This window comes from Spinacia oleracea, chromosome 6 (assembly GCF_020520425.1).
Source record: "Spinacia oleracea cultivar Varoflay chromosome 6, BTI_SOV_V1, whole genome shotgun sequence".
Taxonomy (NCBI): Eukaryota; Viridiplantae; Streptophyta; class Magnoliopsida; order Caryophyllales; family Amaranthaceae; genus Spinacia; species Spinacia oleracea.
Window position 1 is genome coordinate 118956434 of NC_079492.1, and position 22818 is coordinate 118979251.

Sequence of the window (22818 nt, forward strand, 5' to 3'; positions counted from 1 at the left end):
AGCATCCCTCGAAAGAATTCGCTCTTGCAAGAATGAATAAAAAGAAATTCTCAAAAGAAATCACAAAGAACCAAAGAAATAGGAACTTGCCCATCTTCAGTTGGCAAGATCGCGTCACAAACCGCGCGAGTTCCCAAATCGAAAAAACGAATTCAGGGACGTCCACCCTTAGCGGACAGGGCTCGCCCACCTTCAGCGGGCGGGGTCTGCGTCACTACCCGCGCAGGTCCTCAGTTTTCGAAAAATAAAGTCTTCAAATTTAAAATAGGCTCGCCATCTTCAGCCGACGGGGTCTACGTCACAAACCGCGTAGGTCCTTATTTTCAAAAAGCACAAACAAATTTTAAAATAGATTCGTCCACTTCTATCGGACGGGGTGTCCACCCTTCGCGGACAGGCTCGCCATCTTTAGCCGGCGGGGTCTACGTCACAAACCGCGTAGGTCCTTATTTTCAAATTTCAAAAACAGATTCGTCCACTTCTATCGGACGGGGTGTCCACCCTTAGCGGACAGGCTCGCCATCTTTAGCCGGCGGGGTCTGCTCACTAACCGCGCAGGTCCTTAGTCGCTGCAGCGATAACTTTTTCCGGTTTTCCCTTTTTCCAAAAAATTAAAGGATTGGTTTTCCGTTTTTCCAAAAAAGAACGATGTGCTGGATTTTCCTTCGTTTTACGTCCCATAAAAACAAGGGGGTTTTCTCGTTTAGCTAGCCCTGAAAATGAGAATCTTTAAAAACATTTTTACCTCGTGGTTGGGCTTGGCCAGGCCCAATTACACTTTATAGCTTTGATTTCGAAAACATCTGTAGCTACTCCCAATGACAAAGTGAGGGAGTTTCTATGCCTCTTTAGATACTTCCAATGACAAAGTGAGGGAGTATTCTATACTATTCGTTGAAAAATCCCAATGACACGTGAGGGGTATGTCGACATTTCAAGTGATGACCCTTAAGTCAAATGTTATCACTCGGGGGCTCGTGAGACCCTCGCAAAACAGGTCACATACACCATGGCTTGTGTGACGCACTCCGTCTAATACTTTGACCACCGTCTCATCCCGAGACTCAGTCAAAGTGGGGGCTAACTGTAGACATCTACTTTTGTCCCCATTCCCGAAAGGGAAAGGTTCGATGATGAAAGCGTAAATCTCCACTTGACAACGCATCTCCTATAAAATAAACTAATCTCAATTCCCCTTTTCATTTCACCCGAAACCTGCTATTTATGGAAACCTTCTAAAAATAGTAACTGCCGTAAAGGGTAGCTTCTAAAAGTGGCAAGTCATAAAAGATAGAAACCTGTCAGAATTAGGTGTTGCACTCCAACGTAAATCCTAAATGAGATAGAAAACTGCGAGAATCCTATTCCTAATATGATTCAGAAATAAGAGTTACGTATTGATTAAAATCCTAACGACCCTAGAGCTCGTAACGGGCCCAGACGCATTCCGTCATGAAATTAATACGCACTAAAAGACTCGATTAAGTCTCAAACACTACGGATTTCAGGAATCCGAATCTGACTAAGAAAACAGCCCAGACCCTATTTTCAACGCCTGGCTCTGGGCGCCGAAATCTTCGGCGCCCAGGCCTGGGCGCTGAAAATACCTAGGTACGTGTTTTTTCCTAATTCTTTGTGGATTAGAACTCTGCAATTCTATCTTTTCACGAACTTTCCCCTATAAATACAGCCCAAATTCGACGTGAAAAGAACACACAACACACAATTGATATTCTGAGTATTGACTCCAACCCTTAGCCTAAGCCTCACGCTGCGAAATTGTTCACGCGTTCTGTCGCAATCGATCCATAAATCGAACAGAACGTATCCTGTCCCATAATTTGAGATTCGTTAAATAAAAAGGAGAAATAGCAACGTCAAAGTGGTTAGTTTTCTGAGAACCGTGACGCACCTCTCAAGGGTGCGTCGTAATGTGCCCCTTCTCGATGATTTAATTGCTTTCCTCGCCCTTTTTATGAACCGTTAAACTAACTAAATCTGATTGTTCTACCACGCCTAACAAATATAATATTTTTGGGAAATTGGATTATCATGCTAGGTCCCTTAATACTATTTAAATCAGATAATCACGATCGATCTAGTATTATATGTTGCATATTGCTAAAATCAACTCAGATTAGTTTAATAGTTAACGCATGTCCCTTCAATTATTTATGTTGAGCTAGTAAGGATATCCTGCCTCTGGAGTTATCGACGAGCGAAGTACTCCTCTCGGTAGTTGCAGTCCCCCGAACCCTCAATCTCTACCTTGCGGGTGTATGTTGAGAGATCCCCACACCAGGGATCACAAGGGAACCTACGGCCGTCGTGGTCAAACATAATTGCACTCCCTTTATGTCACGATAACCGGGTTTTGTCAGTTTTTCTCATTGTTGTTAAAAACTGAATGGCGACTCCTATATTACTAGTCAATTGGGTGTATACTCACAGGAAATCCAATTACACTTGATTGAATAAAAAGAATCGTCACACCCACGAGGGGCGAGGTCACGCATTAGCCTCGTGCTTTTTCGACCCCCTAACAGATACAATTTATAATTAAAATAAATTTTGTTAAGTTTGACAAAATTAAGAGAAAATGAGTTAAATATAACACACATTAAATCTCCCTTCCTTCTTTATTATTCTGGAATGAAAATAAAATAAAAAAATTTATGAAGAAAAAAGGGGTTGTTTTAAGAATGATTTGAAAGAGGAGTTATATATGAAAGCACATTTGCATGCTGTTATTGGCTAATGGGTAGAATTAGGCTGCTTAATTGATCATATCAATTTTTAAAAATAACAAATACGGAGTAGTCAAAGTTAATGAACATATATTTAAACTTAATTTTATCGATATGAATGGATTTAGAGCTGGCATGGACCTCTCCTCCGCTTAAATAACTCGATCATTGTTAAATACGGGCATGGCCACGTCCGTCACCCAAAAAGACACTTAACAAGACGGTAGGAGGTTCCACCTTAAAATCATATGGCAATAAGGGGAGTAGTCCCTTGATCTTATTAAGTGTTTAACTCCCTTCTCTTTTATCAACGTGGGACTCTTACACGTGATGTTTCATGGGTCAGATCTTAACAATCATCCATCCCGGCCTTTTCGAAGATCTCGTGCATATATGGCGGTTGTGAATAAGGGGATGATTTCTGTCTATTTTGACCTTTATTTCTGTTGCAGTCGCGATGACAATTTTCATTCCCGGACAATATTTTACTTTTTCCGTTCGTTAAATATTACACCATGTTCACTTCACACTCTTAACTTTGACTCGTTATTTCTTGAATTATGCATAAATTTTTTTATAAAAAATTAATATTTAGCAAGTGCATATTGATACGAACACTATAAGAAATTGTATCATTAATAACGGGAAATCTCGTCGCTAAAGGCCAATAATCGTTGATTAATGACGAGATTCCTGTCGCGAACACGTCATAAAAGAAGGCGTTATTAATGGAAAATCACATCGTTAACCCGTCGTAAAAGATCTTTGCGACGCTTGTTCTCGTCTTTGTTTGATTGTTATCCCCGCCGTAAAAGACTTTTACGACGTGATTTTTGACCCGTCGTAATTAGGTTGTCATTAAAGATACAATTTCTTATAGTGGAATATCATACTCCAGATGATAACTTATTTTTTTACGTATATATTATAAAATATAGTCAAAGACACAACATAAATAGTGTAAAGTCAACATGTGCGATATGATATTTGTGAAACGGAAGAAGTACTTAATTCGAAACACCAAACTAAAAAAATCCCATCAACAAAGTGTAATGAGGCTATAAGATTGGTTATTTAAGCTAGGTCCACCGTCAATGTGGTCGACTTGTTGGCTAAAAGTGCTAGAAAGAATTGTAATATGGGCAATGAGATTATGAGAGTAGTATTTTTCATTCCCCTCCTCTGGTCTGTATTAATGATTACTTTAATGATGCTAATTTTGCACATTCTGATCAATATTCTTGGTCAGTGTAATGAGGCTATGGCCACGAACACAGACTCTGCTGTAAACATAAGAGAAAGACAGTAGCTTTACTGATTCCTGGTTTTAGTCTATCTGCTCTATTACATAAAAAAACTAGAAAAATCCCACACTAAAGAAATTCACTACAAATATAAGTTAGATCAAGTATATAATACCTAAATGTCTACTCAGAGATATTTTAATTCGCAATTAACCTTGTATAAGCTGCATGGCCCAGAAGGCCATAGAGAAAAGAGAAGAGGAGACCCGCTATTTAATTTTTGGATAAATTGTTAACCACCTACAAAAAAATCAAAAAAATATTTTTTACCACCTAAAAAATTAAAACTTGTAATTTATCATCTATAAAAAAATTAAAACTTGTTTTTTACCACCTGAAAGCGGAAAAAAATAGTTAAACTTGTTTTCTACCACCTGAAAGCGGAAAAAAATAGTGAAATCTTTATGTATGGCTACCTAATACAATTTCTCTCCAATTTTTTACACTCCTTGTGTGATTTTCTTTATCTCTTTCACCCTTCTCTCTTTAGTTCCATTAAATTTTTCAATTTTGTCAATTAATGTTGGTGAAAAATTATGTAAATTCATGGAACATAAGGAAGTTTGGAAAGAGAAGAGAGTTAAATACATGAAATCTTGGAAGAATAGAACATATAAAAAGTATTATCATTATTGTCGCCCCCTACATAAGGTTTTCATATATTTTTCCATTTTTCAGGTGGTAAAAAACAAGTTTTAAATTTTTATTTAGGCAGTAAAATACAAATTTTAGTTTTTTAGGTGGTAAAAAATAATTTTTAAAATTTTTTTTTGATAATAAAAAACAATTTATCCTTAAGTTTTTAAGTTTTTTTTCCCTCTCGTTACCCTGTGTTATTTGATTTTCTAAGTTGTACGACTTGTATATATTGTTTTTAAAAGTTACAGGTTGTTGCCCTTGACTCCTTAACTACATTAATTGAACAAATAATACCCTATGTAATGATCCGATAATGACGAAAGTTTAAATAAAGTTAATCCTAGCACCGATATCACGGTATGGTGGCTCTTAAATAAACCATGTTGGCACTCCACTGCCTTTGAGTTGCAAATTTGCAATAAAAGGGAGATGATGACGAATATTAACTAACTAAAACAATTACTAAACGTCGATTTGATGGAAAGGTTATGAATTTATGATGCATAAATAATTGCACGTCATTGATATAACGTGTAAATTTTCAAATCAATGGATACAAAGAATATATATACTTAACTTAGTTACTCCGTACTAGCATATTTCTCTTATTCTATTTTTCTTTAAAAAAAAAACTCTTGGACAAAAAGATATACTCCTAAACTAATAATATATTTTGTGGTCTTGTGAGAGCTCATAATATATTCCTTCAAAGTAATGCTTTTACCCAATACATCTTGAAAATTTTAGTTTTCTACATACTATAAAAAGTTTTAGTGAATTAATATACATTTATACCTTTATCGTTTTGGTATGTAAAATTACCACTTTTTTAAATTGAGTTTCCTAAAATATAGCCCGTGCGTAGAACGGGCCAAAAGCTAGTTATACTTCATATATGTTGACGCTATACGCGAACAAGCAATAACACTTTATATTGTAGGGCGATAAAGGTGCCTAGGGGTATTTGCTTAAAGGACGGTCAACCTTTTTATGTAGAGGTCTCATTCTTGAACGAGTAATTTCGTAAGAAATCACCCAATTGCAACCTTTTCTCTAACATAGTTAGTGCGAAATGAAATGCTTAAGATAACAACATATAAGGTAAGTAAATATCATTGATTGATATGTAAGAAAAACTAGAAAAACATTAAATCGTGAAGAAATGTACCTCCATGGTTGAATGCTTGAAAACTACACTAACGTAACTGCTTGAAGTTCTACAATACATGGGGAAAACTATGAACTACTGCTACGCTACTACTAGGCTATTAAGCGTAGGGCTAAACTTAGTGCTAAGGCTAAGGCTAAGGAAAGCTACGAAAATATGAAATACTTTGTTTGTGTGTTGATATTGTCCTTCTAATTGTCGATTTCCGTTGTATATATACCCCCCTGAAAAGAAGCGGTTGAAAAGCGGTAATGGGAGAGTGAGAGTTATTCCCCATAACTTCTTGAACATGAGAGAAGGATTGGTTGATCGTGGCCACGTCAGCCTTTGACATGTTCCACGCTTCTAACTCCTTCGTATCTGGTGTTGGGTTTTAGCCTTCCTGGGTTCACGCTCCTTTTGGGCTTTTCCTTCGATGGGGCAGCTCTGTCTCCTCTTTCCGGGCCTATGACTCGGTTGGCCTGACTTTATTATTGGACTCCTACTGATTTAGGGCAATTAATCTATTATATACTTTATTACGGGTAGGTTTTAAAATATGTATAACACTATCATACAAAAGTACTATTACAACTATTCTCTTAAACACCCTCTACAACTAAAAAGATAGAGAAACATAAAAGTGGGCAAAAGAATCAACGACATAGCTAATAGTGAGTAGACATTCTAAAACATGGTCGTTGACCGTTGACGGACATACTCACATACTAGAATTGAACGTTGATGCATGAAACAAACATGCCCAGCTGTCAGATTAGATTAATTCCCTCTAATAAAATGATTAATCTAAACAACTTCGTTGTCTCGTCTATGAATTTGTATTTGTCCGGGTTTGTTGTCAAAATCCTACCAAGTTGCTAATATTTTTGATCCCAATTACAACAGCCCAACCTTCAATTATTTTAATTTGTCTTCTTATCTTTGTCTTCGGTTATCCGGTTAAGTATTCTTCAAAACTTACAAAATCAAAATTTGTCGGCTAATACTGCTTTATATGGTTAAGGGTCATATTAAGTGGATTATGTACTTGGATAGTCGGATGGATCGTACTAACAACACACAATTTATAATTATATAATTTATATATGTATGTTGTATGTGGAAATACGCACGTTGAATTTATAGAATTATAGTCCTTTACCTATCCACAAGACCACAACCCTGGTCTACGATCGAAATTACATGAAGGGGTTATATTGCTATAAACAGTGCCTTTCATTTAGACTCGGTGTTAAACTAACATAAGTTGGGTGAATTAGTGGGAAACTCACATTTGGAACTTGAGGGTAACAGGGTCAATTAGCATCAACTACACGAATGCTTGGGATTGGCTCAACCTTAGGCTTGCGCCGCCGGCTGGCTAATATGTGATAGGTACGTGTTAGTTTAGTAGCTCTTTTTTCTTACCTAGTAAAAAAAATTAGACCAATGATTACAGGTGTAGGTCTAATTTTGTAGATCCAATGAATTTGGGTTGGATTTGGATTCACCTTCAAAAGGCGGGTTTGGGTTTGGATATTGTCAAACAGATTTGATCCATTATCATCCTTATAAAACATGCATCCAAGTGTATTTGTAACGTCACTTGGCGCCTTTTACATTTTCTCCTCATACAATATGCATGAGAGAGTGCACTTCAGATGTATTGATAAAACATGACCTTTGTTAGTTTTAGTACATTCTTTGTAGAACTTTATTTCACTACAAGAATTTGTATCTTTAACGACAACCTTATTTCGACGGGTCAAAAATCCCGTCGTAAAAGTCTTTAATTTGCGACGGGGCTAGCAACCAAACAAAGACGGGAACAACCGTCGCAAATGTCTTTTACGACAAGTTAACGACGGGATTTTCCATTAACGACGGCCCCCTTTTATGACAGGTTCGCGACAGGAAATCCCGTCATTAATCAACGATTATTGGTCTTTAGCGACGGGATTTCCCTTCATTAATGGTACAATTTTTTGTACTGTTTTCACATATTTTATTGAGAGATTCACAATCAACATGGTCATTAATTATAGGCATGACTAATTTTAAGTAAAATCATAATTCTTTCTGTATCAATCACATGTATGAATTTCTAATATATAAAACTGAAAAATAGGAAATTGGCAGTGAAAACAAACACGTTATACTAAGTACAGTGGCGGATGTACATTGTAAATTGGGTAGACAAATATCTACCCAATTTTTTAACGGAAAAATCATTTTAATAGGCTGAGTATTTTAAAAAAAAAAAAAAAACACAAATTTGTTGAACATAGTAGTCGAACACATGACCACAGGTGACAATCATGACTAGATTTCCTCACTAACCACTCTAGCATCTTGCCTTTATGGTTGTTTGTTGCAGATTAAATATATAAACCTCATGTTTAGATCGCCAAGTATTTAAAATTCCAGTTTTTTTTTTCTTTATTTTTCGGGTGGCACGTCATATTCTCAACTGATTTTTAATTTCTACTTCGTATGTTTTTAAAATTTTGTTGTTATTTGCTTATATAACACGGAGTATTGCGTATTCATATTTATCTTGTATAATCTTTAAAATCTTAGAATTTATAAAATAACGGTGAACGGTGAAATTGTAATTAGTACTCCGCAAATTGTCATTTTCATTGTATCTTTTTTAAAAAATATTGTAGTTTTTGTTTCTTTTAAAAGTGTCTACCATGTTTCAAAATCCTGGATACGCCACTGACTAAGTACGCAGTACTTCGTAATAAACTTTATAGTAACATCATAAGAAAACGACAATTGTTTTAGGACCAAAAGTTTTGAATAATTCTAAAGACATACTCCGTATATATTTCCCTTACATTAAAAAAACGGAAATTTCATGAAATACCCTCGAGTTTTACCATAATTCATCAAACGCCCATCAAGTTTCAATAATTCACAAAATACCCCTCACAAATGACTTAATACCTCAGATACCCCTTCATGACGTCATCATCCCTAATTAAATCAATTAATATCTAATTAACCCACCCATTTACCCATTTTTCCTAATTAACTCATGTTCGATCTTCCTCTCCCTTCTTCTTCACCGCCTCTTCTTTCTCTCCCTTCTTCCACCACCACCTCGCCATTGTCTTCGTTGTAATTCCCGTTGAACCAGACCCCCGTCGGACGTCGAGTCAACCTGCCGCAACGTTGAATTGCTTCACGCGAACACTAATCGCAGTTCAACAATGGCGGCAAAGAAACCTCCACCACCATTAAAGCTAATCTCATCAATTCAAAGAATGCTCCAACACTGAATTGAGAGTACCCCAAATTCGCCAAATTGCAAGAAATTCAAATTCGCCAAATTGCAAGACACTCACTGAATTGGGAGTACGCCAAATTGCAAATAACACCCCAGAAATTTAATTTTCAGATTAACTCACTGAATTGAGAGTACCAAAGTGCGAGAAAGTGGAGGGGAAGCGTTCAACTCCAACACCCAGCGATTTGCTTCAAAAAATCAGCGAATTGTAACATCATAATCGAAACCCTAATTCGAGTCTCCATAATTTCAATCAAAAATTCCAGCTAAATCTTCTTCCTCATTTTTTGTTTTGAATTCTGTTTGAAGAGTTCATTCGTTCGATTCTCGTAGATCTTTGTAATGGCCAAGCTTACTGCAAGAATTCAAAACTTAGTAATGGAATTGAGGAGCTGCCGAGGGTGATGATGGAGTTTTGAGGGAGATGTCGGAGTTGTTGATGGAGATGGACAGGTGAGAAAGAGACGAGAATGGCAGTGAGCAAGGGGGACAGCCATGAAAAAAGCCCTATCCGTCGCCGGAAAATCAAACTCCGGTGGAATCCTTGAGGTGGGTGGTGGGTTAATGGATGAAGGAAGGGGAGAGAGAAAAGAAAAAGAAATGGGTGGGTTAATAGGTGGGTTAATGGGTCAATGGGTGGGTTAATGGGAAATTAGGGATTAGGGGGGTTAATTGGAGATTAGGTAGGTAATTAGATCATAATTGGTCGATTATGAGGATGATGACGTCATGAAGGGGTATTTGGGGTATTAAGTCATTCGTGAGGTGTATTTTATGAATTATTGAAACTTGATGGGCGTTTGGTGAATTATGGCAAAACTCGAGGGTATTTCATGAAATATCCGTTAAAAAAAATATCAATGGCTTGTGTGACTGTGTTCATTTTGAATACAAGTCATGTAATATATTTTTTTCTTGGTATAACATAATGAGTAATTAGTTGATAACTAGATAAGTACCGATACACTTTTTATTGGTACCAATTAAAAATGGCCTTTACTTTGTATCTATTAAAGATCAACAAGTATTTAAGTGTAAGCTACCGACCGTTCAAGTTGCCCGTGAAAAGATGGTGATATTACATGAACAACCTAGAATTTGCAGGTGTGCTGCTCAGTGTTCAATTGAATTGAGAGAAGGAGCCATGGCTCAAAAGTTAAAATTCAGAATTAAGATTAGCTAGTGTGGGTTGTGCACTTTTAGGCTATTGATGCACGCTGCCTGCACCTCTAGTGTATTCGTGTCAGTTTTCATGTACTAACATGAAGTTCTGTTGAGAGAATACTCAATTAAAGTAATTGAGAGAGAAAGAGAAACGAATTTGAATTGTACTAAATTATTGAATAATATTACAGCAGACTATACTATATATACAGTTGATTAGATGATGTGTTCTAACCAATAGAAAGAGAGTTAAAGGCTAAGATCCAATCAGAATCATCTGGTTGTACACCTAATCATTCTAAGCTGATTTTTACAAGGTGGATCAAGTAACTAACTCTCTAACAAACTGCCGTGAATATAGGGAAGTTTGTTGAGCATGCTTGCTTCAAAAATCACCCAAAGTGAGTACTGCATTGCTGGCTGCATGGTCATGCAATGTGTGACTTTAGCTGAAGTTTGTAGAGTCTGCAGGGAGTTGTAAACCAACATCCCCCCCCCCCTCAAACTAGGAATGGGATAGACATTAATTAACCATACCTAGTTTGGATGAGAGATTTTTGTGTTGAGCACTAGGGAGAATTTTTGTAAAAATGTCAGCTAGCTGATGTTGAGTTGGAAAATAACTTAGTGTAAGCAGGTCCTCTAGGACCTTGTCCCTAGTAAAGTGGCAATCCACTTCTATATGCTTAGTACGTTCATGGAAGATGGAATTTTTAGCAATGTGAATGGCAGATTGGTTGTGACAATTAAGCTCTACTGGTTGCAAAGAAGTGACACCCAATTCTTCCAAAAGCCTAACTACCCAAGTAACCTCACTTGCTGCTTGGGACATAGCCCTATACTCAGCATCTGAAGAGCTTCTGGAAATTGTAGATTGTTTCTTCGATTTCCAGCTAATAGGAGAGTTGCCTAAGAAACAATTGAGGACCAGAGGACTGACAAAATCTATCTTCTAAATCAAGCCATATCTCCCTTGATGTTTTCAAATACAGAACACTTCTTTCAATTGAAGGCTCAAGAGAAGCTAGCATCCAAGAAATAACCAGATCATTGCATCTGGTCCAAATTCTATGATTTGGTTTGTTGTTGGTTGATTTAGTAAACCATCAACAAAACAAAGTTTATTCCTAGCTGATAATGCAATAAACATGGAATGTTTCCAATCATTGAAACACTTTCCATCAAAAACTATGCTCACTAGTTTGAAGCATTAACATCATTGTTGCTAAGAACATATGCATAATTTGGATTAAGAGAAGGATTTTTTGCTTGATCAACATGCATTTTGATTGAAATTTAACTAAAACAAATCGAGAAAATTGAAATGATTACCAAGAATTTGCTGAAAAAGAAACAAAAGTGTAGCCTGCAGCAAGAAATCAAGTCAGAAATTGAAGAATTTCAGCAAGATCAGTTGATCTGCTCTGTACCATGTCAGTTTTCATGTATTAACATGAAGTTCTGTTGAGAGAATACTCAAGTAATTGAGAGAGAAAGAGAAACGAGTTTGAATTGTATTGAATTAATGAATAATATTACAATAGACTATACTATATATACAGCTGATTAGATGATGTGTTCTAACCAATAGGAAGAGAGCTAAAGGCTAAGATCCAATCAGAATCATCTGCTTGTACACCTAAGCATTCTAAGCTGATTATTACAAGGTGGATCAAGTAACTAACTCTCTAACAAACTGCCGCGAATTTAGGAAAGCTTGTTGAGCATGCTTGCTTCTAGAATCACCCAACGTGAGTACTGCATTGCTGGTTGCATGGTCATGCAATGTGTGACTTGAGCTGAAGTTTGTAGAGTCTGCAGGGAGTTGTAAACCAACAATTCGGTATGGAATGAAGCTGTTTGGTCTCAAAACGTAGAATTTGATGTAAAGCAGATCGATTAAATGTATAGTGAAAACTCGACACTAGTGGAAAAAACCCCTGTTGTAGCCCCCTTGTTGAGGGGGGCATATATAAGTGGGCCTCAACAACCACTTAGTCAACACGGGTCAAAAAATTTACTAACAGGTTGGGGCGGGCTTTTTTAGAGTTCGCTTCAATAGAACTTGTTGGAGGGGGCTTTATATTGCCCGCCTCAATAGATACTAGTCTAAAGGGGCGGGCTTTGTTTTGTTCGCTTCAACCGATATTCACGAAATTTAAAACAATAAAAACATAGCTTCTCATCGCCAAACCGATAAAACAATCCCTTCAAATCTCTATATTCAAACAAAGCAAGCACGCTTCCAATGCAATCTGCAGGCGAGTTCGCACCGCTCCTCACCGCGCGGCTCCACCACCACCACCACCTTCCTCGCCTCCTCTTCCATAGTAGTCGCCCCCGACCGTCGTCTTCCCTATCTCGGTTGACTCTGTTTCACACAGTGACGCAATCTGTCAAGGTGAGCTTTTAATTGATTCTTGTTTTGCTTGGTCTTAAAATTCAGTTTCCCTTCAATAAGTTGAGCATAATGAGTTGATTATGCAGAAAGTTTAAGCTAATGTTCCAATATTGGATGAATTTACAAATTAGGGTTTGATATTTGTGGTTTTCTAGTTCAATTGTTAGTTTATAATTGATTCTTTTTTGTTTTTGTTCTAGCCGGGGATGGGGATTGGGTGGATGGGGTCTTCTTTTATTACTGCTTTTTTTGTATGATGAGATGATGGTAGTTGTGGGATTGACTTATCTTACTTTCATTGGCCAACTCGGTTGGGTTCTTGATACTATCGTCTCCCTTTGGGTAACACTCCTCAAACTACTCTACTTGTTTCAATCTTCTATTTCAAACTTTGTTTGTCCATTATTTTGGGTTTAGGATTGTTGTTTTGATGTTAATCTGTCTGATGAGTATTTGATAGTTTGTGTCAGCGAGTTAGCGGTTTTATTGTTCGTTTGCGTGAGATTGATCATTATCGGATATGAATTTCACTTGCGTGACCCGCGTTGACAAACAAAGTCATTCTTAGTGGTTATGAACTTATGTGCTTGTATATGTTCAGAATAAGGTGATCATTGACTAGAACTGATGCTGCCCGGAAAGTTTTGTAATCCTACCAGTCTAGAGTATATTAGATTTCATACAGAAAAGAGAAGGTTTTGACTTTTCATTGATTTTGTTCCTTAACCACTTATGTACACTTTAAGATGGTTGTTATGGTCCATTCGGGATATTAGGTATGCTGTATTGCTGGATTGAGGTTGATTGCATGTGCAACACAGTTATCCTTTTTAAGGCACTAAACTAAAGTTCTGTGCCTTGCTATATGAAGTTTTTGGCTATGAGCCTCATTCGGTGTTGCCAATTGGTGTTGTTTCTCTTGCTGATCTTACAGTTTTTCTGCCTTTCTCGAAAATTAACGTCTTTGCTAGTTACTGTTGTTAGTCCTACATGCCTAAGTCCTAATTTTTCTGACCTCCTATTTTTCTCTCTTATCATTAGTCTTACCTCTTTCTGATGGCTAGATATTCTACACTCCTTTTTTGAGGCATATATGGACATGGTTGGGTCTATCTCCAGCAACTAGAAAGAATTTTAAATCTCGTCTGGCTTCAGGTTACAGTTGTATCATAGTGCCTGGTGGAGTACAAGAGACGTTCCATATGGAGCATGGCTCTGAGGTATATTATGTAGATTATCTAATTGTTTTTTGTAATCCTGGTTGTGGAGTTGTCAACTTGTGTGAGATTAGACTTTTGTTGTTCGTGTGTGTGACATTGATCAATATTGGATATTAACTTGGAATTTCTTGTCGACTTGCCCATTTTGAAATTTGAATCCATGGTTTTATCTTGTTTTTTTTATTTTTGTCCGTTTTAACTTTTTGTTACAAATTGCGAGTTTGTTCCTTATATATTTGGTGGTCTGTTGAGTGTTTTACTAGCCTATTTTTCTAGCAATACATATTTTGTTGCTTTCACGTTTGAACTTATAGTTGCTCCAATGCATCAAGTTCTAGTTGGCACATATGATAAGTTACTCTTTTGAACAGATTTGACCAGAAGTTGTTGTTGATTGGTATAGGCTTCAATCCCGAATTTCAAGTTAGTCCTTTTCATAGCCATTACTGCTTTTTAGAGATTCATGTATGTTGCAGCTTTCATAGCCATTACTAGGTTGTTCTATTTGTCGTGCTCACATTGAGTATTATACTATTATGGGTTGTCTGGTCGTTGAGTCCTTTTTCTATTTGGTTCAGGCGGGGAGGGTATCACCGATGGTTGTGAAGATCTTCAAAATTGCCTCTATGTTTGCATTCTTGTGTTTGGTTAAGGATATTCTTTAATCTTCTAATTAACATGCTTCTTCTAGATGGAATTATATGTTTACACTGGCCTTATTTTGTTGATTTAAGGTTTCTGATTTAGACTTGATAGGCTGAGGAGTGAGGACGAGATACTGCAAGGTCTAGCCTTTTGCTATTGTTTACAAATCAGAGTCGTGTCTCTGGCCAAATGAACAATTTAATAAAATCTTAATATTACTACAGTACTATTCCTACTAATATACTACTAGAGACTAGAGACCTATATACTACTACAGTACTACTCCTACTAATATATATTCACAGGAACTAAATGTAACAATTTAATGAAATCTTAATGTCACCAATAATAATATTATCCCATGTTTTATTTTTATTTATTTTTCTTTAGAATTTCACTTTTTCTCAGTTGAATTCCAATAAGTTCAGTTTAACTTAACACTACTATAACCCATTTTTCGATAAGTTCAGATTGAGCAGTGATGTATAAACGTGCTCTTTCATTTTGCCTTATTTATATTCCTGAATAGCATTATTTATCAAGGTTCTGCCTTAATAATGCTGGTATTGAAGTCTGAATGGTGTATGATGTGGAAAGACGTCAAGGGGTTTCTTTGGGATGGTATATGATGATGTGTTGCTGTTGTTTCGATCTGATAAAATCGAAGTAGTTTCTTCTTCGATCCGTTTTCTAGGTTTTGTTAAAACTTTGGACGTATTGCAGAAAGCAGATCGTTATTTGTATGATGTGATTGAGTGTATTCATGTTGGACTTGTGTATTTCAGAGCGCTAGTGTTTTCTGCTGCTTGAGAACTATAGCGCAGAAAATGGGTTTGCTCTTACATTTATTGAAGGAAATTATTCTGTGTGTTTGTTGAAGTTTCCTTTGCAGTAAACAGCTAGTTCTTTCTAATTGGAACCTGTGATTTAGGACATTAATGTTGTCTATTGTGAGTGAGGTTATGTTGCCTCAGCTGATCTTAAGATATACTGCCGGTGATGCCCACGTATTCTGGTGCTAAGTATAGCAGATTGGTAAACTATAGCAGCAAAGCAAGGAAAAAAAAATATTATCATTTTGTGTGCTAACTGTTTCCTTCGTACTTGCTTGGTCCGTCATTGTGTTGAATTGTTTTATCTGTTTGAATTTGCAAAATTGTAGAAATCAAATTATATGGCAGTCTCCTCCTGTTTTCTTTCTTTTTCTCATTTATTTCTTTGTTTAAATTGAGGTGCTTAAAACATGGCAATTTTTGTTGTTTTTACAGCTTGTTTTGAGTACTGGAAGCGGTGTTAATGGTTTCACTCTAGATCCATCTCTTGGAGTGTATATTTTAACTCATCCAGACATCAAGGTAAGGACACTTTAGCTTCCTGATTAGAACTAGCTAGAACATATTGTTGTTACAGTGGGGAATCTATTTACTTAGCTCGTTATTGTCTTGGATAAATTGTTTTTTACCACCTAAAAAACTAAAACTTGTATTTTACCACCTAATTTTTTTTAAAAAATTATTTTTTACCACCTGGAAAATAGGAAAATAGATGAAAATGTTATGTGGGGGGCACAATAACGGTAATATTTTATATATGTTCTTTTCTTCCACTATTTCATGTAGTTAACTCTCTTCTCTTCCTCGCTTTCCTATTTTCCATGAATTCACATAATCTTTCAGCTGATGCTATAGCATGCACTCTTAGGTCATAAATCTCATTGAAATTGCTGTCATTTTCCATGCTTAACAGTAGAACACGTACACGTATCTGATGTCGAACTATTGGACATTGGTCTGCAGGATTACTGTATTCAGCTAGCTAAGTGCAGAATCCATCTAGAGTAGTTTATTAGACTAGAAACTAATGTTGGAACTTATCTATGAAAACAACATTCTCCTAACAGTACACTCTGATTAGTTGTTTAATACAAATTAGTATTCTGATTAGCTGTCAGTACACTCTCACTTTGTAATCAAATATACATTTATATAAAGATTAGTATTCTCATACTCTTCCAATAATTTGGATTAGGTATGAAGACAGTTTCCGCCAAAATCATTGATCTACTGATCATGTATGTTTCGGAATAACTAATAGTGTTCAGATTTTTTATCTAATACTGACAGCGATTTCACAGCACAGTCAGTCCAAGGAAGTATGAGAAACTTCGGGTTTCATATATATCATCATCAAATTTTGGTTGATAGATTATCTGTTAGTCACTTTAAGTTTTCTGAATGTACGAACCTCGAATGAATGAGACCTTTAAACGTAATAGTATCAGGAAGCTAGCAGTATTATTTGTTTGCCGTCTACGTTAAGGAAGGGCTTCACTCGGGGGCCCTAGATTTAAAAACCACGACATATTCAAATTAACCAACTAATCATGGTTTGACAGGCATCAACTTTCGTGGACACTTTAATGCTCACAGAGCAATTAGAAGTACAGTTTAGCTGCATGGTTTTCAACAATTTAATTATCTCTATAGTCTGCAACTATATCTTTTTATGATCCAATGGAATGTAAAGATAATATCGTGAGTGTAAACTTTGGTACTCATATATTTTCCTTCCATCTTGCAGGGATCGAGTCGATTGGAAGAAAGTCAACACGGCCTTAATTAAGGTTTGTAATGGATGATCTAAAGGGAGCTAAGTGGCCGGATTAGAGAAATTTGTTAGACTAGCTCTCTAGCCTTTTGTCTTTATTTGTTAATATTAGTTTTAATTTGTTAGACTAGCTAGCTAGGTGTTTAAAAATTGTAAACGTACGTACTATACGCTTTTCTCTATTAGGTTAATATAAATGAAGTTAATTTAATGATTTATTAATAAAAAATAAGCAGATTCATACCTCTGCTATTCTGGTGTTGATTGGTGTACAGGTTTCAATACTCAATGGTGTATTTATATAGATTTGGTTATTGCCACCTATTTTATATTTTAAAAGAATTTGGAAAAAAAATTAATGTTGTTGAAGGGGGCTTTTAATGTACGCCTCAACAACATATGAATTTATGGCGCCAATGTACAGGTATTGGCGCAAAAATACAGGTCTGTTGTGGGGGGCATTTAAGAAGTGAGCTTCAACAGAGGTGTCTGTTGAGGCGAGCTTTTGGTAATGCCCCCCGCAACAGGTCCTTATTTTTCCCTTTGGTTTTGAGCTGTTGAGGCGGGCTTTTGAAAGCCCCCCCCCCCCCCCCAACAGATGACCTGTTGAGGCGAACAAAGCCCGCCTCAACAGCTAAGTGAGCTGTTGAAGCCACGTCTGTCGAAGCGGGCTATGTTCGCCTCAATAAGCCCAAAATGCCCCCCTCAACAGGTATTTTTCCACTAGTGCGAGTTTTTATTCTCTAATTAGTATTACTCCTAGGAAGATTAGTGCATAATTAAGATAGTCAGTTTTTGACTCAACAACTCTCATAAGTGGCATGTGTCAATTTTCACAACTCTCACACGTGGCATGTGTCGTCCATTTTGGACACAAGCTCCCTAATTTGATGATTGATGAATATATACTTTACATAGAGTGAGTTTATCCCTTATACTCAACCGCAATCTCCATAATCTGCCACATCAACTTTTCATTAATTTTTATCTACTTTTTCGTTATCCGATCTCAAACAACAACATTCTTCCTGTTTTTATACAGACTCATTTAAACTCTTAAAAAAAATAATTAAGTAGGATAAAATATTATGATGTGACCTAATTTGATTTGGATGGAGAAATTAATAGAGTCTTAAATGAATATTGAATTTTCAAACTCAGAGTCTAACTCCACACTCCCTTAAAAATTAGGGATCAACTCATTAGTCAGCTTTTCAAGCATATAGTGAGTCATTGTTTTAGATAAGTCGTGTATTGCATGTGTACTGTAAATGCTCGATCACTCCAAGTCAAACCAAGCACTGTATCATTTGGAACAATGCACACATCACACATGTGAAGAACCAAATATTTTAAGTTATCCTTTGTTTAATACTCTGTAATAATAATAAGAAACCAGTTAATTATATTATTATTTTTTGAGCCACAATAAATGAGTAGGGGATTTAAACCTGAGATATATGGTTCATATGTCCTCAATTTTAACCACTAAGTCAAAATATCATTGATTTGGAAACTAGTTAGTTGCATGTTATATAATGACTTTATAGTATATATATATATATGAAAGACAAATAAGGCCAGCAAATTACAAGGATAAAGTTATTAGATGTGACCTTATGCTACCAGACATATTGCTTTTTGACAACCCTAGCTAATGATATAATTAAGGCTTTACATATATCATATATGGCTTAGTTTGGAGTAATGTATACAGAGTAACTTAAAAGGTTGCTTTGATTGTTAATTAAATAATTAGATTTGATTCGCTAAAGAAAATTCATAGCTTTTAACTAATTAACCCATAGATTTTTGTATTCAAGTTGTTCATTGTCTTATCCACCTAATTAAGCTAGGAAGTAAGGGCGGCCTTCATAGATGGTTCCTTCACCAGGGCCGTCTCCGACAATTTAGAGGCCCTGTACTAAATACAGATATTGGGCCCCTAAAATTTTTTACAGACAATTATTTAATATAAAACACATAATTATTATATTAATATTATTTTTTTTTTACAAAATACAGAGCCAAATTAATAATATGATTTAACGTTTTATGGGGTTAATTTTAGAAATAGATGGAAAAAGTTTGACAGCCACGAAAAAAGCAACAAAAAAAAGAGAAACAGCAAGAGTTAAGAATCGAACTCTGGTATTCTGTACCCCTTACCAACTGGGACAAATATCATAGATTGTTTACTAGAGCAGCGGTTAAATATATAAAAAACAATTCTGGGAGTTTAACCAACATAAATTCGTTTGGGCCCAAAAAATTATGTGGACCGGTGCTACAGGTCCGATTGGACTGCCCTTTAGCCGGCCTTGTCCTTCACCCATGCAACTATGCAAGACTCGAAGAGATCCCAATTATATACAGAGTACTTATAAATTATTAGGTCAATTCAGGTACATTACTCCCTCCGTTCCTTAATATTCTATCATTTTTTACTTTTTGCACTATTCACATAATTCAATTTGACCCTATTTTATTTCTAGTATATGAAAACAAATGTTAATATATAATATATTGTTGACTTCATCTTAATATATATTTTTTAAGTTTTTATAATATGTAGTTAAAGAAATTGGTGATCAAAGTTGTGCATTGGCAAGCGTGTCTGGTCAAAACAGGTCGAGTATTAAGGGACGGAGGGGTAGATGATTTCCAAATACCACCATAAAAAATTATGGTTATAATCTGCAATTATTAAGGAAAGGTACGTATATCTAATCAATTAATCGCAAACACAATAATGGCAAGAAAATTTAACATTATAAAATACAAGCTCCACAAAAAAAAAAATTAAAAAAAAAAAAAAAAAAAAGGAAAAAAAAAGGTGTACTTACTTCTACAAATAAGATAGCAGGGAGCTGAGGGGTTCGTTTTTTCGCATATCTGATTGATATGTGTGTTTTATATAGAGTTTTTACCCCCGTCCCTTAGTACTTTTTGATCTCAAATGAGCTTTTCGGAGCGATTTTAGTACTAATGTGCTCCTTGTAGTGTGTTTGTAGTTTCAGGTTCATCATTGTAGGAATTAGCATATTTTTGTGCATTTCCTACTCATTTGAATCAATACAAGAGATTATGTACTTTCGAGAGCACAAACATTAAGTTTGAAGAGTTTTGAAGCAAAGCGAATAACGAAGGAAGTACAAAAATAGAGGATCGTGCAGTTTCAACACGCGCCCGATCGGGCGGGCTTCGCCCGATCCGGATCGGGCGGGCTTCGCCCGATCCGGATCGGGCGGTCATTCAGGGCGCTGTTCTGGACATTTTGCAACCGCCCGATCGGGCGGAATTTTGCCCGATCGGGCCGACTATCGAGCACATCGCCCGATCGGGCGAAGCCAACCTCCAGCGTATTTCGCGAGTTTTTATTTTCGATTTTGGGCTCTATTTTGGGCAAACTATAAATACTAGCCCCTTATATTTTTAGTGACATCTATTATTCTAGTTTTCAATACTTAGTTTATTTCTAGTTTTCTCTCCAATTATTCAAATACTTAGTTTTTAATTTCAAGTAAAGATCCAAGCTTTATTATTTTATTTGTTCTTCAATTCGGTATTATTTCCTACCTTAATTTATTTTGTTGCTTTAATCATGTTTTCCATTATGCTAATTGCTTTGTTATTTATTATCATGAGTGAGTAGTTTAATTTCTAGGGTTTAGGGGATCCATGAATGCATGATTGGGATTATATGTGGACTTGATTATTGATTGATTGATTATAATTTCTATAGCTTATTATTATTGCTCGTCAATTCTGTTCGGCCGGACTATTTTGATTTGAGTTTGATTAACCTTGAATTATGCGCCGAGAGTTATAAATCCGATGTTTTTGGTCTGTGGCTATTAGATATGAATTATTTCTAGTACGTAGCGAGAGCCCGCTAGTTGTTCTATCCTAAGGAATTCATAAGATTTGAGAGATGCATGTTTTCCTAGTTATGATTGTTAATTGATTGTCATTGTTCGTTGTCCAATCCCGGTCTGCATTTATGGTGAACCGCTGCCCTAGATTCCTTTAATATTGTTATTTTCTGATTTGATTATTTGCTTTAATTTAATACACAACCCAATCCAAACTCTTGTTACCAGTAGTCTAGATTAGTAATTTAATAGTAGAAAGAACGCATGTTTCCCTGTGGATACGATCCCTGCTTCCCTTGCTATATTTTTAGTTGGTGAACGTTAGGTTTATCTTTGATAGGAGTACGATTTAGCCTGTCAAATTTTGGCGCCGTTGCCGGGGAAACGGTTTTATTTTCTGTTATTAATTGTTTTTCTAGATTATTGTTTGTTACTTCTCAAGGGACTCCCGTTCCTTGAGACCGGATCTCACGACTGTTTTCTAGTTTTTGCTTGTTTATGCCCAAGACTGTCCATACCAGCGATCTGACTTCGTTCGATCCTGAACCAGAACGGACCTTTCGTAGACGGCGTAGATTCGTTAAACAGTTGAGAGACTATTCTGACTCTGAATCCGACTATCTGATTAGCAATCTATTCCATACAGATTCAGAGATGGGTGACCAAGCACCACCACCGCCACCCCCACTTGTGCCAAGGCTTACAGACTACTCTAAACCAAGTCTGTCTATGCTCCCCAAGGCAATCTTGCCTTCCATTGCGGTCGAGAATTTCAAGATCGAACCCCAGCTGATAAACATGATCGAGAGACACCAATTCGGTGGGGAAAAGGGTGAAGATCCTAATCTCCATATTCAGTCTTTCATTCAGTATTGTGCCACCATTAAGCAGAAGAATTTAACACCAGAGCAGACTATGGAGATACTCTTTCCATTTTCATTGAGTGGGAAGGCAAAGCTATGGATTAATAGTCTCAACCGCGCAACTATGAAAATCACCGATTGGAATTCTTTGGCCCTTGCATTCTATGTTAAATATTTCCCACCTGAGAAGACAGCTTGTCTAAGGGGACGGATATTAGGTATCTCTCAACAAGCAGATGAGAGTTTGTTCAAGGTTTGGGAAAGATTCAAGGACTTGCAAAGAGAGTGCCCACACCATGGTTTTGAGGACTGGTTCCTGGTTCAGCAGTTCTATAATGGTCTGGGTAATGAGTCTAGGTGTCTTTTGGATTCAGCTGCCAATGGGAGATTTATGCAACTGGAGGTGCCTATAGCTTTAGAGGTGATTGAGGAGATAGCCGTCCATAGTGCCCAATATGGGAATCCTAGAGGTTTTGCCGATCGTAGTGTTAAGCATGAGATGAACTCTATTGAACAGCTTACTGCTCAGCTAACTGCCCTACATCACAAGCTGGATAATATGAAAACGCATCTTCCCAAGCCACCCAACAAGCTAGTGTCGCCGCAATGAGTGCTCAGTTGGCCAATGTCTGTAATAGTTGTGGGATGCAAGGTCATTATGCACCGGAATGTAGGAGCTCTATTGAACAATGCAATGCATTCCAGGCCTACAAGAAGAACAATCCGTACTCCAACTCATACAATGAGGGGTATAAAAACAACCCCCTATTATCATATAGGAGTACTAATGTTCAGAACCCCTACCAGATTCAACACCCTCCATGTAATCCCCCGTAATTTTATACATTTTAGTTATATATTTTTACGAATATTTAATATATTTAATGTATATTTAAACATAGATTACGGAT

General features: G+C 36.5%; 1 protein-coding gene and 1 non-coding gene across 2 annotated transcripts; one reads left to right on the top strand and one right to left on the bottom strand.

Moving 5' to 3' along the window:
- Positions 1-12544: 12544 nt before the first annotated feature.
- On the top strand, positions 12545-17221 carry LOC130463532 (uncharacterized). The gene is made up of 4 exons (XM_056832691.1): positions 12545-12697; positions 13762-13917; positions 15831-15917; positions 17143-17221. Exons 1-4 carry the CDS (start codon positions 12545-12547, stop codon positions 17182-17184), a joined length of 438 nt encoding a protein of 145 aa, XP_056688669.1. The 3' UTR covers positions 17185-17221.
- Positions 17222-22103: 4882 nt separating this feature from the next.
- LOC130464647 (small nucleolar RNA R71) lies at positions 22104-22210 on the bottom strand. The gene has a single exon (XR_008925015.1). It is a non-coding gene; the product is annotated as a small nucleolar RNA R71 (small nucleolar RNA).
- Between the last annotated feature and the right edge of the window lie 608 nt (positions 22211-22818).